The 13,378-nt window shown below is 46.1% G+C and overlaps 1 protein-coding gene across 1 annotated transcript; it reads left to right on the top strand.

Annotated features, from left to right (window-relative positions):
• The first annotated feature begins 9,052 nt into the window (after positions 1–9,052).
• LOC119823197 (eukaryotic translation initiation factor 1) lies at positions 9,053–9,696 on the top strand. The gene has a single exon (XM_038343049.2). It carries the CDS (start codon positions 9,184–9,186, stop codon positions 9,523–9,525), a length of 342 nt encoding a protein of 113 aa, XP_038198977.1. The 5' UTR covers positions 9,053–9,183; the 3' UTR covers positions 9,526–9,696.
• The last annotated feature ends 3,682 nt before the right edge of the window (positions 9,697–13,378 follow it).

Here is a 13,378-nt window from a genome sequence, read left to right as displayed (position 1 = left end):
TGTGTTTCTTGGAATCTTTTTTCTTGTCCGGTTGTTTGGTTATATTCTGATATGTTTTTGAGTTATCTTACGCTGTTTTATTATTATTATCCCTTAGAAACCTGTTTGGATTTGTAAGGAGAGACAGGAAAGGTGTGGGGTGGTGGAGAGAAACTGGAAGGAGTGGGAGGAGGGGAAACTCCAATCAGAATATATCGAAAAAAATCTACTTTCTCCTTGGGAAACAACCTTCCTGGGAGGACTGAATCCCCAGTACTGCTTGGAGAGAACAGAACAAATCACAATATAGCAATGACACAGAAACAAAACACATCTGTGTTACAGAAAGATGGCATTTCAGAAATATACTCCCATCAGTAGCAGTAGAAAAGAAATGGACAAAATAATAAAGAATAAATTCAGATGTTGAATATTAATAATGGTGGAATGAAATATAATGGAAGACAATAGAGAAGATTAATATTTAAAAAGCAAGATTTTTGTATGAAGAAAAGGAAAAAGGCAAGACTTTATAAGATTCAATTAAGGAATAAAATAAGTAAGCCAAATTCAGTAAAAAATGAAAGAGAAAGGAGGAAAGAAGAAAGAAAGGAAGGAAAAACAAGTTTAACATACCCATCTGTGCACAGGTGCACAGATGGCAAAGATTTTCAAATGGTAGAATCTACCAAATACGGGGGTGCTGGGTTACAACTGAAGCTGTTGTAATTCTTTTAGGCTCCCACCAAGCATGTTGGTGCTAGAACGTAGGAGAAGCCCTCCCTCACTTCCCACCAGTTTGAGTAAGTGTATATTATCTGCTTCAGGGTTATACTCACTCCAGAGCCTCCCTAGAACCTTGGAGGGAGTAGGGGCTGAGGAAGGTGCCCATAGTTGCTGCTATCCCTGAGGAGCTTCAGTGGCATATGGACTGGACCAGTGTCTACTTGCTCCAGGGGCTTTTGCAAATGTCAATGCCCTGATATGTCTCCAAATGCCTCAGAGTAGATGGATCCACTGGGTCCTACACTAGAGGGAGAGGGGCCAGGCTGTGGGTACTGAGCTTTGTTCTTGGCCATCTCAAAGCTGCTCCTGGAATACAGTATACACTGCTGGTCTTGGGCTCACCACAGACCATGGGGCCACCAACCACAAATCTTCCACAGCCCCTGTTCCTCCTGTTTACATTTCTAGTAAAGACTTTGAGAACCTGCCCACTCCGCAACTGCCCCTAGTAGCCCCAGTCTGTGGCAGGGTCACCCTGGGGACCCTATATTGGAATTGTTTCATACTTTCTGACCCCTAGAATATTTCGATCCTTGATAGGACCCAACTAAAGATGTTCCTATAAAGCCCTCAAGCTATGGTGAATTATGCAATTTGTTTATTCTCTAAAACTAACCTGACATGCAGGAAGAGTTTCTTTCAAACGGAATCCCAGGCCTGGATTTAAAGCTTTTAAAAGTTTGCTTGTTTCTGAGCCTGGGACTGCCAGGCTCTTGTCACCAGGGCTGGCTGCGCTCCAGGCACACCTGAACCTCTGCTGGATTCCCCTCCTCACCACCTGGGAGCTGTCTTCCAGCTGAGAGATGATTCCCACTTGGTTCTGAGCTGCCTTGTTGCTTCCCTGTGCTTTTCAATGCTCCCATCCGCGTTTTGGCTGCTGAGTCTTCTGTCTCTTCTCAGAGTGTCATCTCTCTCCTGGAGTCTCACTCCTGGAGTCATGAAAAGGGCACTTACATTGCATTCTTGTACCCTGGCCCTCTCGCCACTTAATTTCCACATGGCCCAGCTGGATGTCTTCCTACCGTGGTTTTAATGTCTCACACCTTCCCTAATCTCAAGGTCATACAAGCAATTGTGATATGATTCCCAGCGTCTTACAAAGGGGCGTGATCTCTAGCTTCCAAATTCAGGAAATCCACACCGTTGGCTTGTCAGGGTTACCAGAGACAGTTTCTCCCCCCACCCCTAAATTCCCTTCATAGTGCTAAGAGGATGGAAAGCAACCTTTCCATCCTGCTGTAATTATAGAAGGTCTCCATCAGCACTTGGCCAGGCCCTTGCTAGGGGCTGGGTTACCCGGTAGGTGCCAGGAGTAACTCTGACACGATCACAGAAAATAAACATCAATTATCGCGGGAACAGCTGTTTAGCTATGCCTCCAAGACTCCGCTGGGACTTGGGCCACATGCCTTCCCACCAGCGCACATAGGCTGAGCACAGGCTAGTGTTGTGCCATCTGCCGAGTTAACTCCTCGACAACTGAACATGGCTACTGACTGGCTGTTTCGTAGATATTTAATCCTCAGGAGGCAAGGGTTTCCAGACTGTGCTCTACTGACACAAGGCCAAAAAATGGCTCACGATAAATCAGAGTGATTTAAAGTCAGATAAGGGATCGGGAATGGGTCGTGACAGAAAATTTCCTCTGGAAACTTCTTCCTATAGCAGAATCAATAGATTGTTGTTTGTTTTCGAAGCACTGAGGATCAAACCCAGGGCTTTTTGAATGCTAGGCAAATGCTTTGCCGCTGAGCTGTAACTGCAGCCCAGAAGCAATGGTTTTGACGCTAATGAGAAGCCAGGGTGAGCAATGACTCCCTCGGGCTGTACGCAACACCACTGCACACTTCACATCAAAGGCCATATGCAAGAGTTTAAGGAGTGAACGAACCAATGAATGGCGCTCTCTGAGTTCACTGCTGTTAGAATCAGCAAAGTTTAACTAATATTTTTGTGGAAGGTCATGGTGAAAGACCAAATGCAAAGGATTCTGATCTCTAAGGAAAAAGAGATTGCTACAAAGGCCTTTGGGGGGGCGCTGTAGAGACGGTTTGGTGGTTGAGAGCAGTTGCTGCTTCTGCAGAAGATTCAGATATGATTCCCGGCACCTACACAGTAGCTCACAGCCATCTGCACCTCCAGTTCCTAAGGATCTGATGCCTTATACAGACCTCAGCAGACACCAGGCGCACATGAGTGCACATACATACATACAAAATAAAATATTTTTAAAAATGCCCTCGTGGAGAGTTTGGGACAGAGGTTGGAAATGCACTTGCAAAACCTGAGCAGTTCTTCTCATCTAAACCATTTCCTGCAGATGGGACTGTCCCATTACCGCCCCCCCCCCCAGCATGCTCCAGCTCACTTGGAGTTTCCTGTCCTCTTAGCAGTGAGTCGCACTTTCTCCTTTTGTAAGTTCTCTCCCATCATCAGCCCAAGACATCCTATGAGAGCTCATCCTGCAACCATTAGGGGTCTACACGGGTCTTCTCCCAATCTAGTGCAGCCCCGGCTACCTACTCCACTCCTTGCAATCACTAGCCTGGTTCTTGGTTACTTGTGTGATGCCAGGAAGGGTAGAATAACAGAAAATGCACCTGACGGGGTACCTGGTTATTTGATGTCCCTTGTGTCTCCAGATCATGTGATGGTTTGGACTATGAATCAACAGACGTTCACAAGAACACCTTGCTGTGTGTACCTGAGGCTCTGGAAGCATGGGAGGACCCTGGGAATTTGTTGCAGTTCCGCAATCCAGGTCCCTCCCTGCCCATACTACTTGAGGAGGGCTCAGCTACACCCTGGACTACTCAGTCCGGGTCTCTACTCTTCTGTTAAACTAATGCCCAGTCTCTTTCAGTACTATGAAATTTAATATGCTTTTTCCTCCATCTAATAGATATCTCTCGAAATGCTTAATTGACTGTGGTCTTGTTATAGTCCAATTCCCATAGCTTCTCCCTTACTAGTCTTTTATGGCATTTGACTAATTTCCCCCACAACTTCTAATGCACTGATGAGCTCTAGGGCCAGTCTATAGGTTACAAAACCTGCAGATGCTCAAGACCGTGGGAATGAGGCTGTGTATGCCTTGACTCTGCAGCTCTGATTTCTATGGTCTCTTCTATGTCTCTACAGCACTAGGATTACTCCGAGTGTTCCTGATCTCAACCTCTTGGCAAATACTTCCCTGGCTTCTGTCCCCACCCTCACCTTGTCACAACTGGCCCCAGACCCTTGTCGCTCTTTCGATGAAGTCATCCTTTAGTGGCATCAAAATCCATGGATGCAGGAATTACTTATTTAAATAGCACTCATGCCAGATATAGTGGTGCACACCTTTAATCCCAGCACCTGGGAGGTAGAGGCAGGTGGGTCTCTGTGAGTTCAAGACCAGCCTGCCCGCTCTACAGAGTGAGTTCCAGGACATCCAGGGCTATGGAAAATTAATAAATAAATAAACAAATAAACAAAATAACCCTGCACACAGCTTATGTGCATGCTTCAGGAGACCTTAAGCCAACTCTATGAGATGTAAACAGTTGCCAAGCCAAGTTGTTTTTAACTAAAACTTAGATTAGCACACACAGCATGGTTTTAGCATTCTTTTTTCTATGTATGTGTTCTCATTTATCCTGCTCCCCACTGCCCTGTCTTATGTCCATTCCCCTCCCCCAGTTGGTTCCCTTTCTCTCTCCAGTTAGTCCCAGCTTCTGCTTTCTTATTACAATAGCTCTTCTGTCTCCACGCTCCCTTAAGATCTCTTCACCTCTTCTCATGAATATTCCCCTTTCTAGTTTTAGAAAACACACAAGGGCATATCTGTAATTTTAGATCTAGGTCCTGCCTACTAGAGAAAACATTCAGCATTTTGTCTTTCTTAGTCTGGCTTATTTTGCTTAACATAGTGATTTTCAGTTGTACTCATTCACCTGGAAATGTCATAGTTTCTGCTTTCATTACAGCTTGTATATATGCATCATATTTTCTTTATCCCTTCACCCATTGGCATGTATCTAGGATGGTCCCATTTCCTGGCTGCCAATAATGCAGCAATAAGCATGGATGTGCAAACATCTCTACGATATGTTGATGGAAGGTCCTTCCGCTGTAGATGTACGAGTGGGACAGCTGTCACGTGCTATGTCTGCTTTCAGATTTTGTGAGGTATCTTCATACTGATTTCCACAAGGGCTGGGCTGCACCAGCTCACATTCCCGCCAGCAATAAATAAGCGTTCCCTTCCCCCACATCCTTGCTAGCGCTCATTGTCATTTGTTCTCTTGACATATTGATTGTATTGTTTAGGAAGTGGTGACAAAGAAAATCTCTATATGTCCAGTAAAAGATATAGGTTTTCCTTCTCAAGCCTTCCTTCTCGGATATTTTAGTTTGTCTATTCACAGACATGAGGCCACAGATGTGAAAACCAGCCAGAAGGGACTCAGCACCCGAGCTCTCTGATCTTAGAGAACCCAGGGCTTACTTACCTGAAAAGTTAAGTCAATCAGGCTTGGAAGATAGGAACACAATTTTACTGAATGTGAATGGACAGGTGTGGATGAGGAAACCTTAGCAGTAAGTAAATCTGGGAAGTGACCTAAATAAGAAAACAGACTCAACTCATTCCCGCAGGGGGTTCTGCTGGGCGATGGATACATAGGCAATGGCACACTGAGATACTACCTGGGAGGGTGAGAAATCCCTGTTGGTAGTAGCCGCATGACCTCTCAGAAGTTCAAACTATGGTAAAAACCCTCAACAAACTAGAGGTCCTACCAAGAGAAGATGAGAAGATAACAGGTGTGGTGGGGTGAAAGGAAATGGTCCCTCAAAGGGAGTGGCACTATTAAGAGGTGTGGCTTTGTTGGAGTAGGCGTGGCCTTATTCGAGGTGGTGTGTCACTGTTGGTGTGAGCTTTGAGGTCTCCCATGCTCAAGTGCCTACCAGTAAGACAGACCACTTCTTGTTCCGTGCAAGATGCAGGACTCTCAGCTACATCTCTAGCACATGTCTGCCTGCACGCCACTATATCCCACCATGATGATAATGGACTGAACCTCTGGAACTGTAAGCCGCCACGTCAATGAAATGTTTCCTTTTGAAGACTTCTTGTGATCAGGATGATTTTTCACAGCAATAGAAACACTAAGACATCTGGCTTCTCACACCTTCACTTGCCAGTATCACCCAGTGGCTGAGACACCTGAACCAGGAAATACAGCCTGGTGACATGGCTTTGACAGGACAGAGTGGACCTACGATGAGGTCAAAGCGATGAGCTCAGAAGTAGACCAAGGGCAAAGGGCAGAGCTTTAGTCTTCTCCATGGACAGATCACCACCCACAGCTACATGCTCACAGCAAAGGATGCTCCGGGGTCTCCCTGAGCTTCCAAACCAGACTCAACCAGTTCCTACCCCCTGATAGAGAACAGCAGCAGCCCATGACCTTTACACCCACTGGCTAGCGCAACTCAGCAGCCTGACTGCATTGGTAGCTTGCTCCAGCAGAGCCCAGGAACACAGCCTGAACAATGTATCTTTAAATAGACCGACTAAGGCTCTCACAATTGGTTGGAGACTTGCAAAAAGCCAAGGGATATTTCCTGAATACCCACATTTCTAGATTGGGACACATACCTGCTTCAGGAAACACCCATAAATTCTGATGGCCCTCCTAAGTGAGCCCCTTGACTGGGGTTTCTTGTACCTAAAATTATGAGTATGTTCATTTATTCTGAAATGTATGGGGCAATTTAATGGAAATAAATCTCTTTTTTTCACTTCATACAACCCAACTCTCTGTTGATAGATGAGATGAACAGTTAAATAAAATATAGCATACATTGTACTAGAAATTATTTAATTCAGCCCTGCAAAAGGAAGTGCTGACACAGGCTGCAGGATGAAGGAAAAAATCCCAGCACACACACAGAAAGCAGAATGGTGGCTGTCGGGGCTGATGGGAGGGTGGGTGAGAAGTTAGTGAGGACAGAGTTACAGTTTGGGAAGGTAAAATGTTTAGGAGAGGCTGGTGTAGACTCTTGCATGACAATGTGAGCACACTTGTAGATCCTGAACTCTGTCTTTGAAAGAGTTAAAGTACACCATAATACAGCACCTCGGCTTGTGGTTTCCTTCTTTGTCAGGTATTTACGACATTTGAAGACAGCTTTCGTAGGTACCTTCTGAGTCATCAGGCTTGCTCTAGTGACTCATAGCACAATCTTGTCTCGCAATCTCTTGAGTCTTTTGATAGGAGCTAGCACTGCCCTTGAGCCTGAGGAAGACTGGGTTAGTGAGCACACAGCTGAGTGAGGGAGAGAAACCTCTCACTCCCAGGGAAGTTGGAGCAGGGTCATTCAGCTGTTCACATAGGATATCGTGGAGTGAGAAACCTATAAACAACAGATGTTGGATTTGTCTTGTGGCTTTGGGGGCTGGGAAAGCCAAGGTCATGGGTCTAAAAGTGCTGAGGGCCTTCTTGCCCAATTGAAATATGTTGGAAGAAACATCTGAGGTTGAAAGAGCTAAGCTGGCTTTTACATTGAACTCACTGTCATCATGAAGCCAGTAATCCATTCATGAGGAAAGGGGGCCCACGATCTAAACATCTCTTCCCAACCCATTCCTCAGTGGGGTCATCCTGAAGATTAAGATTGGGAAACACACTCAGCCTAGGTAATTGAAGCAGCAGCATTCAATCCAAGGAACCAAACGAGGTCAGCACTTAGAGAAACAAACAAGAGACAGTACAGGAACCTGGCGCTGGTGCTGTGGGAACCATCAATCCTTTAGGGATGCGGTGATTACCTGAAGTAGGACTGTCAACTTGAAGTACTTCTGCAGGGTGGTTCTAGGCTTCCAAGAATCTGCCATCATTCTCCTCCTGCTTTCTAATTTCCACTGGTCCCTTCCATTGGCTAAACCCAACCCAATGCCAGGCAGCAAAGGAGCTCTCTGGTACCTCTTCAGTGGGTTACATTTTTCTCAATGATCTTGCTATGGGATGATTATAAATGAGTCTAGTCTGTTTGCCTGATTCTGTTTATTACTTACAGTGACAGCTGAGGTCCAAGAGTAGCTGACTAGTTTTTCTTTATACTCTCCTCCTCCTCCTCCTCCTCCTCCTCTTCCTCCTCTTCCTCTTCCTCCTCCTCCTCCTCCCTGTTCTCCTTTTCCCTCCTCCTCCTCACAGCCCCTGCCTTTCTGCACTACTATAGATGGAACCGACAGCTTCCTGCACACCAGGCGGCCACTCTACCACTAGACTACTCCGACTCCAGCTCTTAAGAAAGTTTCCTGTGCAAACTCTGGCTAGTAAAGCATTCAATCCACTCTCTCCTGTAGTTCCTCAGTGGGCTGTAACTTGTCACCATTGAATTTGCCATCATCTCATTAAAACACATCAATCGCCACATGTCTGGTGCCGTTAATGGGACCAAGAACCTGTAGCGGGGGAGTCATAAACCTTAGCGGAGAATCTACTAGCATTATTCTGATAAATAGGCAGAGTAATAAACTATCCCCCCCCCCCGTGTGCTTTTCTTAATATTCACAAATGAACGTATCTCTCAGACTCCATCAGGGAAGCTTCTTTTTACAGAAGATGACACTAACACAGGAATCTATGACCTTCCGGTGTGCAGAGAACAAGAGACTATGAAGTGTTCAGTCCTAACTGGGACAGAAATCACACCCCCTCCACACAGGGGTCAGGGATTTTCATGGGCCAGAGAGTGGAAAGATTGTAAGAGTCAGAGGTATCAGAGGACTGTTGTGAACAGTGTTTTTCAGACACGACATGGCTGTTACACACACGAACGCCCAATGACTGTGACTGCATGCACAAGGCTTGCACTAGATCTGGCCAACCACTCAAGAAGTCCCCTGGCTGAGGAGCTATAGGCAGTTGATGGCTGCTAAGGGAGGAAGAGTCAGTGTTCTTCAGGAAGCTGGCCCTGAAAGTTACTCATGCTCCAGTAGATAGCCATATACCCAATATGCCCATGCGCACACAGGCAGCTCTAAGTAGACTCAGTGGGTTTCTTTTAAAAACAGTTCATGAAGTTGGCAGGGAAAAGTGGTGGGGCTGATAAGGGAGATATTGAAAGGGCAGGAATGGGGGTAGCCCTTATTAATATGTATTATATGCATGAATGAAATTCTCAAACAATAAAACTAACAAAATTAATTAAAAGAAAAGACAATTTATCGCTGCGCTGTTACCAGTCACAAAAGTTGGTGTGAATAAAATCTTTAAAAGCAGATTGGGAGTCACTGAGCCGCCGCCGAGGACTCAGCTGCCTCCCCCTCGAGCCCCCTCGCTTCCCGACGCTCCGTCCCCCCCGCCCGCCTTCTCCCGCAGCCGCCTTCCGCAGGCCGTTTCCACCGAGGAAAAGGAATCGTATCGTATGTCCGCTATTCAGAACCTCAACTCTTTCGACCCCTTTGCTGATGCAAGTAAGGGTGATGACCTGCTTCCTGCTGGCACTGAGGATTATATCCATATAAGAATTCAACAGAGAAACGGCAGGAAGACCCTTACCACAGTCCAAGGGATCGCTGATGATTACGATAAAAAGAAACTAGTGAAGGCGTTTAAGAAGAAATTTGCCTGCAATGGTACTGTAATTGAGCATCCAGAATATGGAGAAGTAATTCAGCTACAGGGTGACCAGCGCAAGAACATATGCCAGTTCCTAATAGAGATTGGACTGGCTAAGGACGATCAGCTGAAGGTTCATGGGTTTTAAGTGCTTGTGACTCTGAAGCTTAAGTGAGGATTTCCTTGCAATGAGTAGAATTTCCCTCCTGTCCCTTGTCACAAGTTTAAAAACCTCACAGCTTGTATAATGTAACCATTTGGGGTCCGCTTTTAACTTGGACTAGTGTAACTCCTTCATGCAATAAACTGAAAAGAGCCATGCTGTCTAGTCTGGAAGTCCCTCATTTAAACAGGTCAAGCAGTAGCCCCTGCAGTGTCCAGCCTGAAACAAAGCAATAACTATGTTTCAGCCAAGCCCAGAGCCCCAAGTTCATAGGCTATGTCAGCCCAGAAGCTCCTTGGCTCTCCCTTTACAGAATCCCCTGCCCTAGGAGAATGTCACCACTTGAACAGCCCAGGTGAACAAGAGAATGGGTAACACCACAATAGCAATGCCACTAGAGGGAATCTCTAGCAAGAGCCCCTGGTGTTCCGACCAGGTAGGCAGAATTCAGAAATGGCCATCTTTCCCCAGGGGGTCATGGGCATGTGGCTTGCCACCAGGGTGATCTTTTTAGCCAGTCATATCGCAAAGGATGTTGGAAGAACTGAAGGGTGGGGCCAGCCTTGTATCAATTAAACTTATGACAAGGGAACAAACACCAAACTGATGCCATTGGTCATGTGGCTAGCTGTATGTTTCAAATCAATGGTAGCAGCTACCCAGTGCCATGTGAAGTAACAAACTGGTTTTTTGGTTTTCTTTTCCCTTACAGTTTTAATGTTATGTAATGTATTTAAACCCTTATTTAAATAAAACTTGTTTTCAGAAAAAAAAAAAAAAAAAAAAAAAAGCAGATTGGATGGGAATGATAGTAATAGAAAATGAGGGTATACAGCATCTGTAATATGGGGGTGATACTGATCTGTAAGCACCTACTGTGATGCAGTGTGTGTGTGTGTGCGCGCATGCGTACTCACACACGTTTCAGTGTGACAAGAAGCAAAATGACCTACCGAATCCAGGAAACCTGAACCACAGAAGCCTTGAACAACTGAGAACCCCTTAAGCATTTGTTTGCTTGCTGAAAATACTGTAGGGGTAGGGATGGAGAGACCCTGCCCGCCGTGTGAGTCATACTCTATAACAAAAGACTGCTTAACAAATATGGTGGTTTGGATGTTTGGTTTTGTTTTATCTCATGTTTTGTTTTAGACAGGCACTCACTGTATAGCTAAAGCTGACCACAAACTCTTGGCTTAACTTCCTGAGCAGTAGGGCCTGCAGATCTACGCCACAACATCCAACACTGTTTTGAATAGTAAATGTCTAAGCTGATGACTCTTGGGAGATTTAGAAGATGAAACCCGTGGAAGAAGTTAGATCATTGAAGTCCTTATTGTGAGTGGCATAGTAAGTAGACCCTTTATTTTCCTCCTGCTCCTCCTTCTTTTCTTGCTTCCCATGAAGTGAGCATCTTGGCTCTAACACATGCTCTCCCTGTGGTATTCTGCCTTGTCACAGGGCCAAAATGATGGGGCCGAGTGACTGTGGCCTCCTGAAGTCACAAGCCAAAATGAATCTTTCCTCCCTTTAGTGGCTTATCTCATGTATTTGCTATGGATACAGAAATCCAGTAAAAATAAATTTATTTGATTACAGTGTTACACGGCACAGAAGCCTACAGATTAAAGAGCTAAAGACCAGGGTGAACAATCTCTTTTCATCTTTAGGTTGGCAAAGTGCAAACAGCTGTGTAAAATGTGATTGCACTAAAGTGTTTGAGCTAATGGACTAGACCCGGGGCAGGAGGCCAGCAGGCCCTGTCTGTTCGGGTTCCTCATGGCGTCTCTGGGCAACATTCCTTTCTTCTAGATGTGGGCAGAACCCTTTCTGGAATTGGGGGTAGTGGTGTCTTGTGACCTACTTAGTGTGCTGTAGATCAGAGAACTTCTTTATGGTCAGCTCTTCCTGGACATAGTAGCTAGCTATGGAGAAAGATTTTGGATTCTGTGATCCATGCTGGGGAAGGGTCTCCATGGTTTGCCTTGAGGAAGTGTCTTAGTCACTGCTGCTATGAAGACACCATGACTGAGGCAATTCTTATCAAAGAAAGCATGTAACCGTGGACTTGCTTACAGTCTCGGAGGTTAGTCCATTCATCATGGCGGCAATCAGGCAACATGGTTCTGGAGAAGCCGCTGAGAGTTCTACATCCTGATCCTCAGGCTAAAAGAGATACTAGGCCTAGCTTGAAACCTTCTCTAACAAGGCCACACCTCCTAATCCTTTCAAATAGTGCCACTTCCTTGTAAGCATTCAAATATATAAGCCTGTGAGGGGGGGGGGGCATTCTTATTCAAACCACCTCAGGAAGAATGAAGGGTGGCAGACAGGAGGGCAGGAGAGGATGAGGGAATGGTTTAGAGTCAGAAGCTTTTAAGGTGGGTGTTTGGTTTAATCTTAAGAAAAGCTGCTCCGCCGACACAAATAACTCCAATTAGACCGGATTAGACCAAATTAAAATGCTTGCGTTTAATAAATGCGGTACTCTGGATCGAGACAGCTTGCCGGGGAGAAGAGCCCATATAAACCCCAGAGACCACGTGTTCCTTTTTATAGCCTAAATAGCCTGTGGGCGTGGTCCTGACCCTGGTGGGGGTGGGGAGGGATAAGCGCTTTGCAGGCTGGGAGACGGAGTCCAGGCCAAGGCAACTCCCAAGGGGAGGGGCCTGAGATGGAGCTTTTTGCTCCACTGGTGCTCGATGGATGACTGCCAGGGGCTGGGGTGACACCCCCAACTTAATATTACAGTGGGGTATTATCCTCTAAGCCCCCAAGAGAGTGATGGTTTAGCATGCCAGACACTCCCATCTGAGTTCTTGCTTGGAAGGTAATTTGGTTCTTCTCCACATCCAAATGAGTTCTGGCTAAGCCACACTTAGAAGGAAGAGGTGCCTGGGTTCTGTCACGTCAGCAAAAGCTGGTGTTATTTTTTTTAGGTTGAGACTCTCCAGAGCTGCAGGGATGTGTTTATACTGCAGACATTTCTGCAGCCGCCTTCCCGGTCATTGTTCTGGGAAGTGCAGAAGGGCTGTTTACAGGGAACTTTCAGTAAGATCAAATCCAGTGGCTAGGTAATCCCAGCAACCACTTGAAACAAAGCTGACTCGTCCTCCCGGCTCTGCGGATAGACAGCTGGTGAGTAAAACATTTCGCATCTCACGGAGACTCACCTTGGTCCCGCATCTGCGAACTTCCTAGTCCAGAACCATGCATTTTTCTTTGCCTTTGCTCTTCTTTCTCCCAAGCGACGTTGCCTCCAGGCCTCTTGACCCAGCACCATGTTCCTCCTTCCCTTCCCCCGCAGGCTCCTTGGCGTCATTAGGTGTAGGAATCCAGTGACCACCTGGCTAGGTAGGAACGTGCACGCTCGGCTGATAAGGAGCTCTTAAGGCGCTCCAGTTTCCTAGTCTGTCATCAGGGTCACAGCTGGCTCTCCTGTAACAAAGGACAGGCTAACCAGAAAGAAGCATGGCAAATTCATGTCTAACTGATAGTGACCCTTCAGAAACCAAGACCCAAAGCTTCAGGGAAACAATCGCTGTTTATGCTTAAGTTAGTGATATAGAGATCACTGTGTAGACATGCGATTGGATGGGAGGTTGAGCTAATGGAAAAGAGATGGAGGGGAACCCAGCCAGGCATGTCCGTGCAGAGCAGAACTCTTCCCGATGGCTTTGTGCACCCTTCCTTTAGCCTGCAGATGTGGGGCAGGACTCCAAGAAAGGAAAGAGGGGAGACAGTGACCTGCTTATGCTCCCTATCTTATTTTGCGAGAAGGAACAGATTCTTCTAATCCTCGTCGGGGAAGAGAAATTTTGGTTTCTGTGGCTTCCTT

This window comes from Arvicola amphibius, chromosome 9 (genome assembly GCF_903992535.2).
Source record: "Arvicola amphibius chromosome 9, mArvAmp1.2, whole genome shotgun sequence".
NCBI lineage: Eukaryota > Metazoa > Chordata > Mammalia > Rodentia > Cricetidae > Arvicola > Arvicola amphibius.
The sequence above is the reverse complement of the archived record's forward strand: the minus strand, read 5'-3'. Positions and strand labels throughout refer to the sequence as shown.

Excerpts from the sequence above, each read along its gene's own strand:
- LOC119823197 (XM_038343049.2), top strand. The coding sequence starts at position 9,184 with ATGTCCGCTATTCAGAACCTCAACTCTTTCGACCCCTTTGCTGATGCA.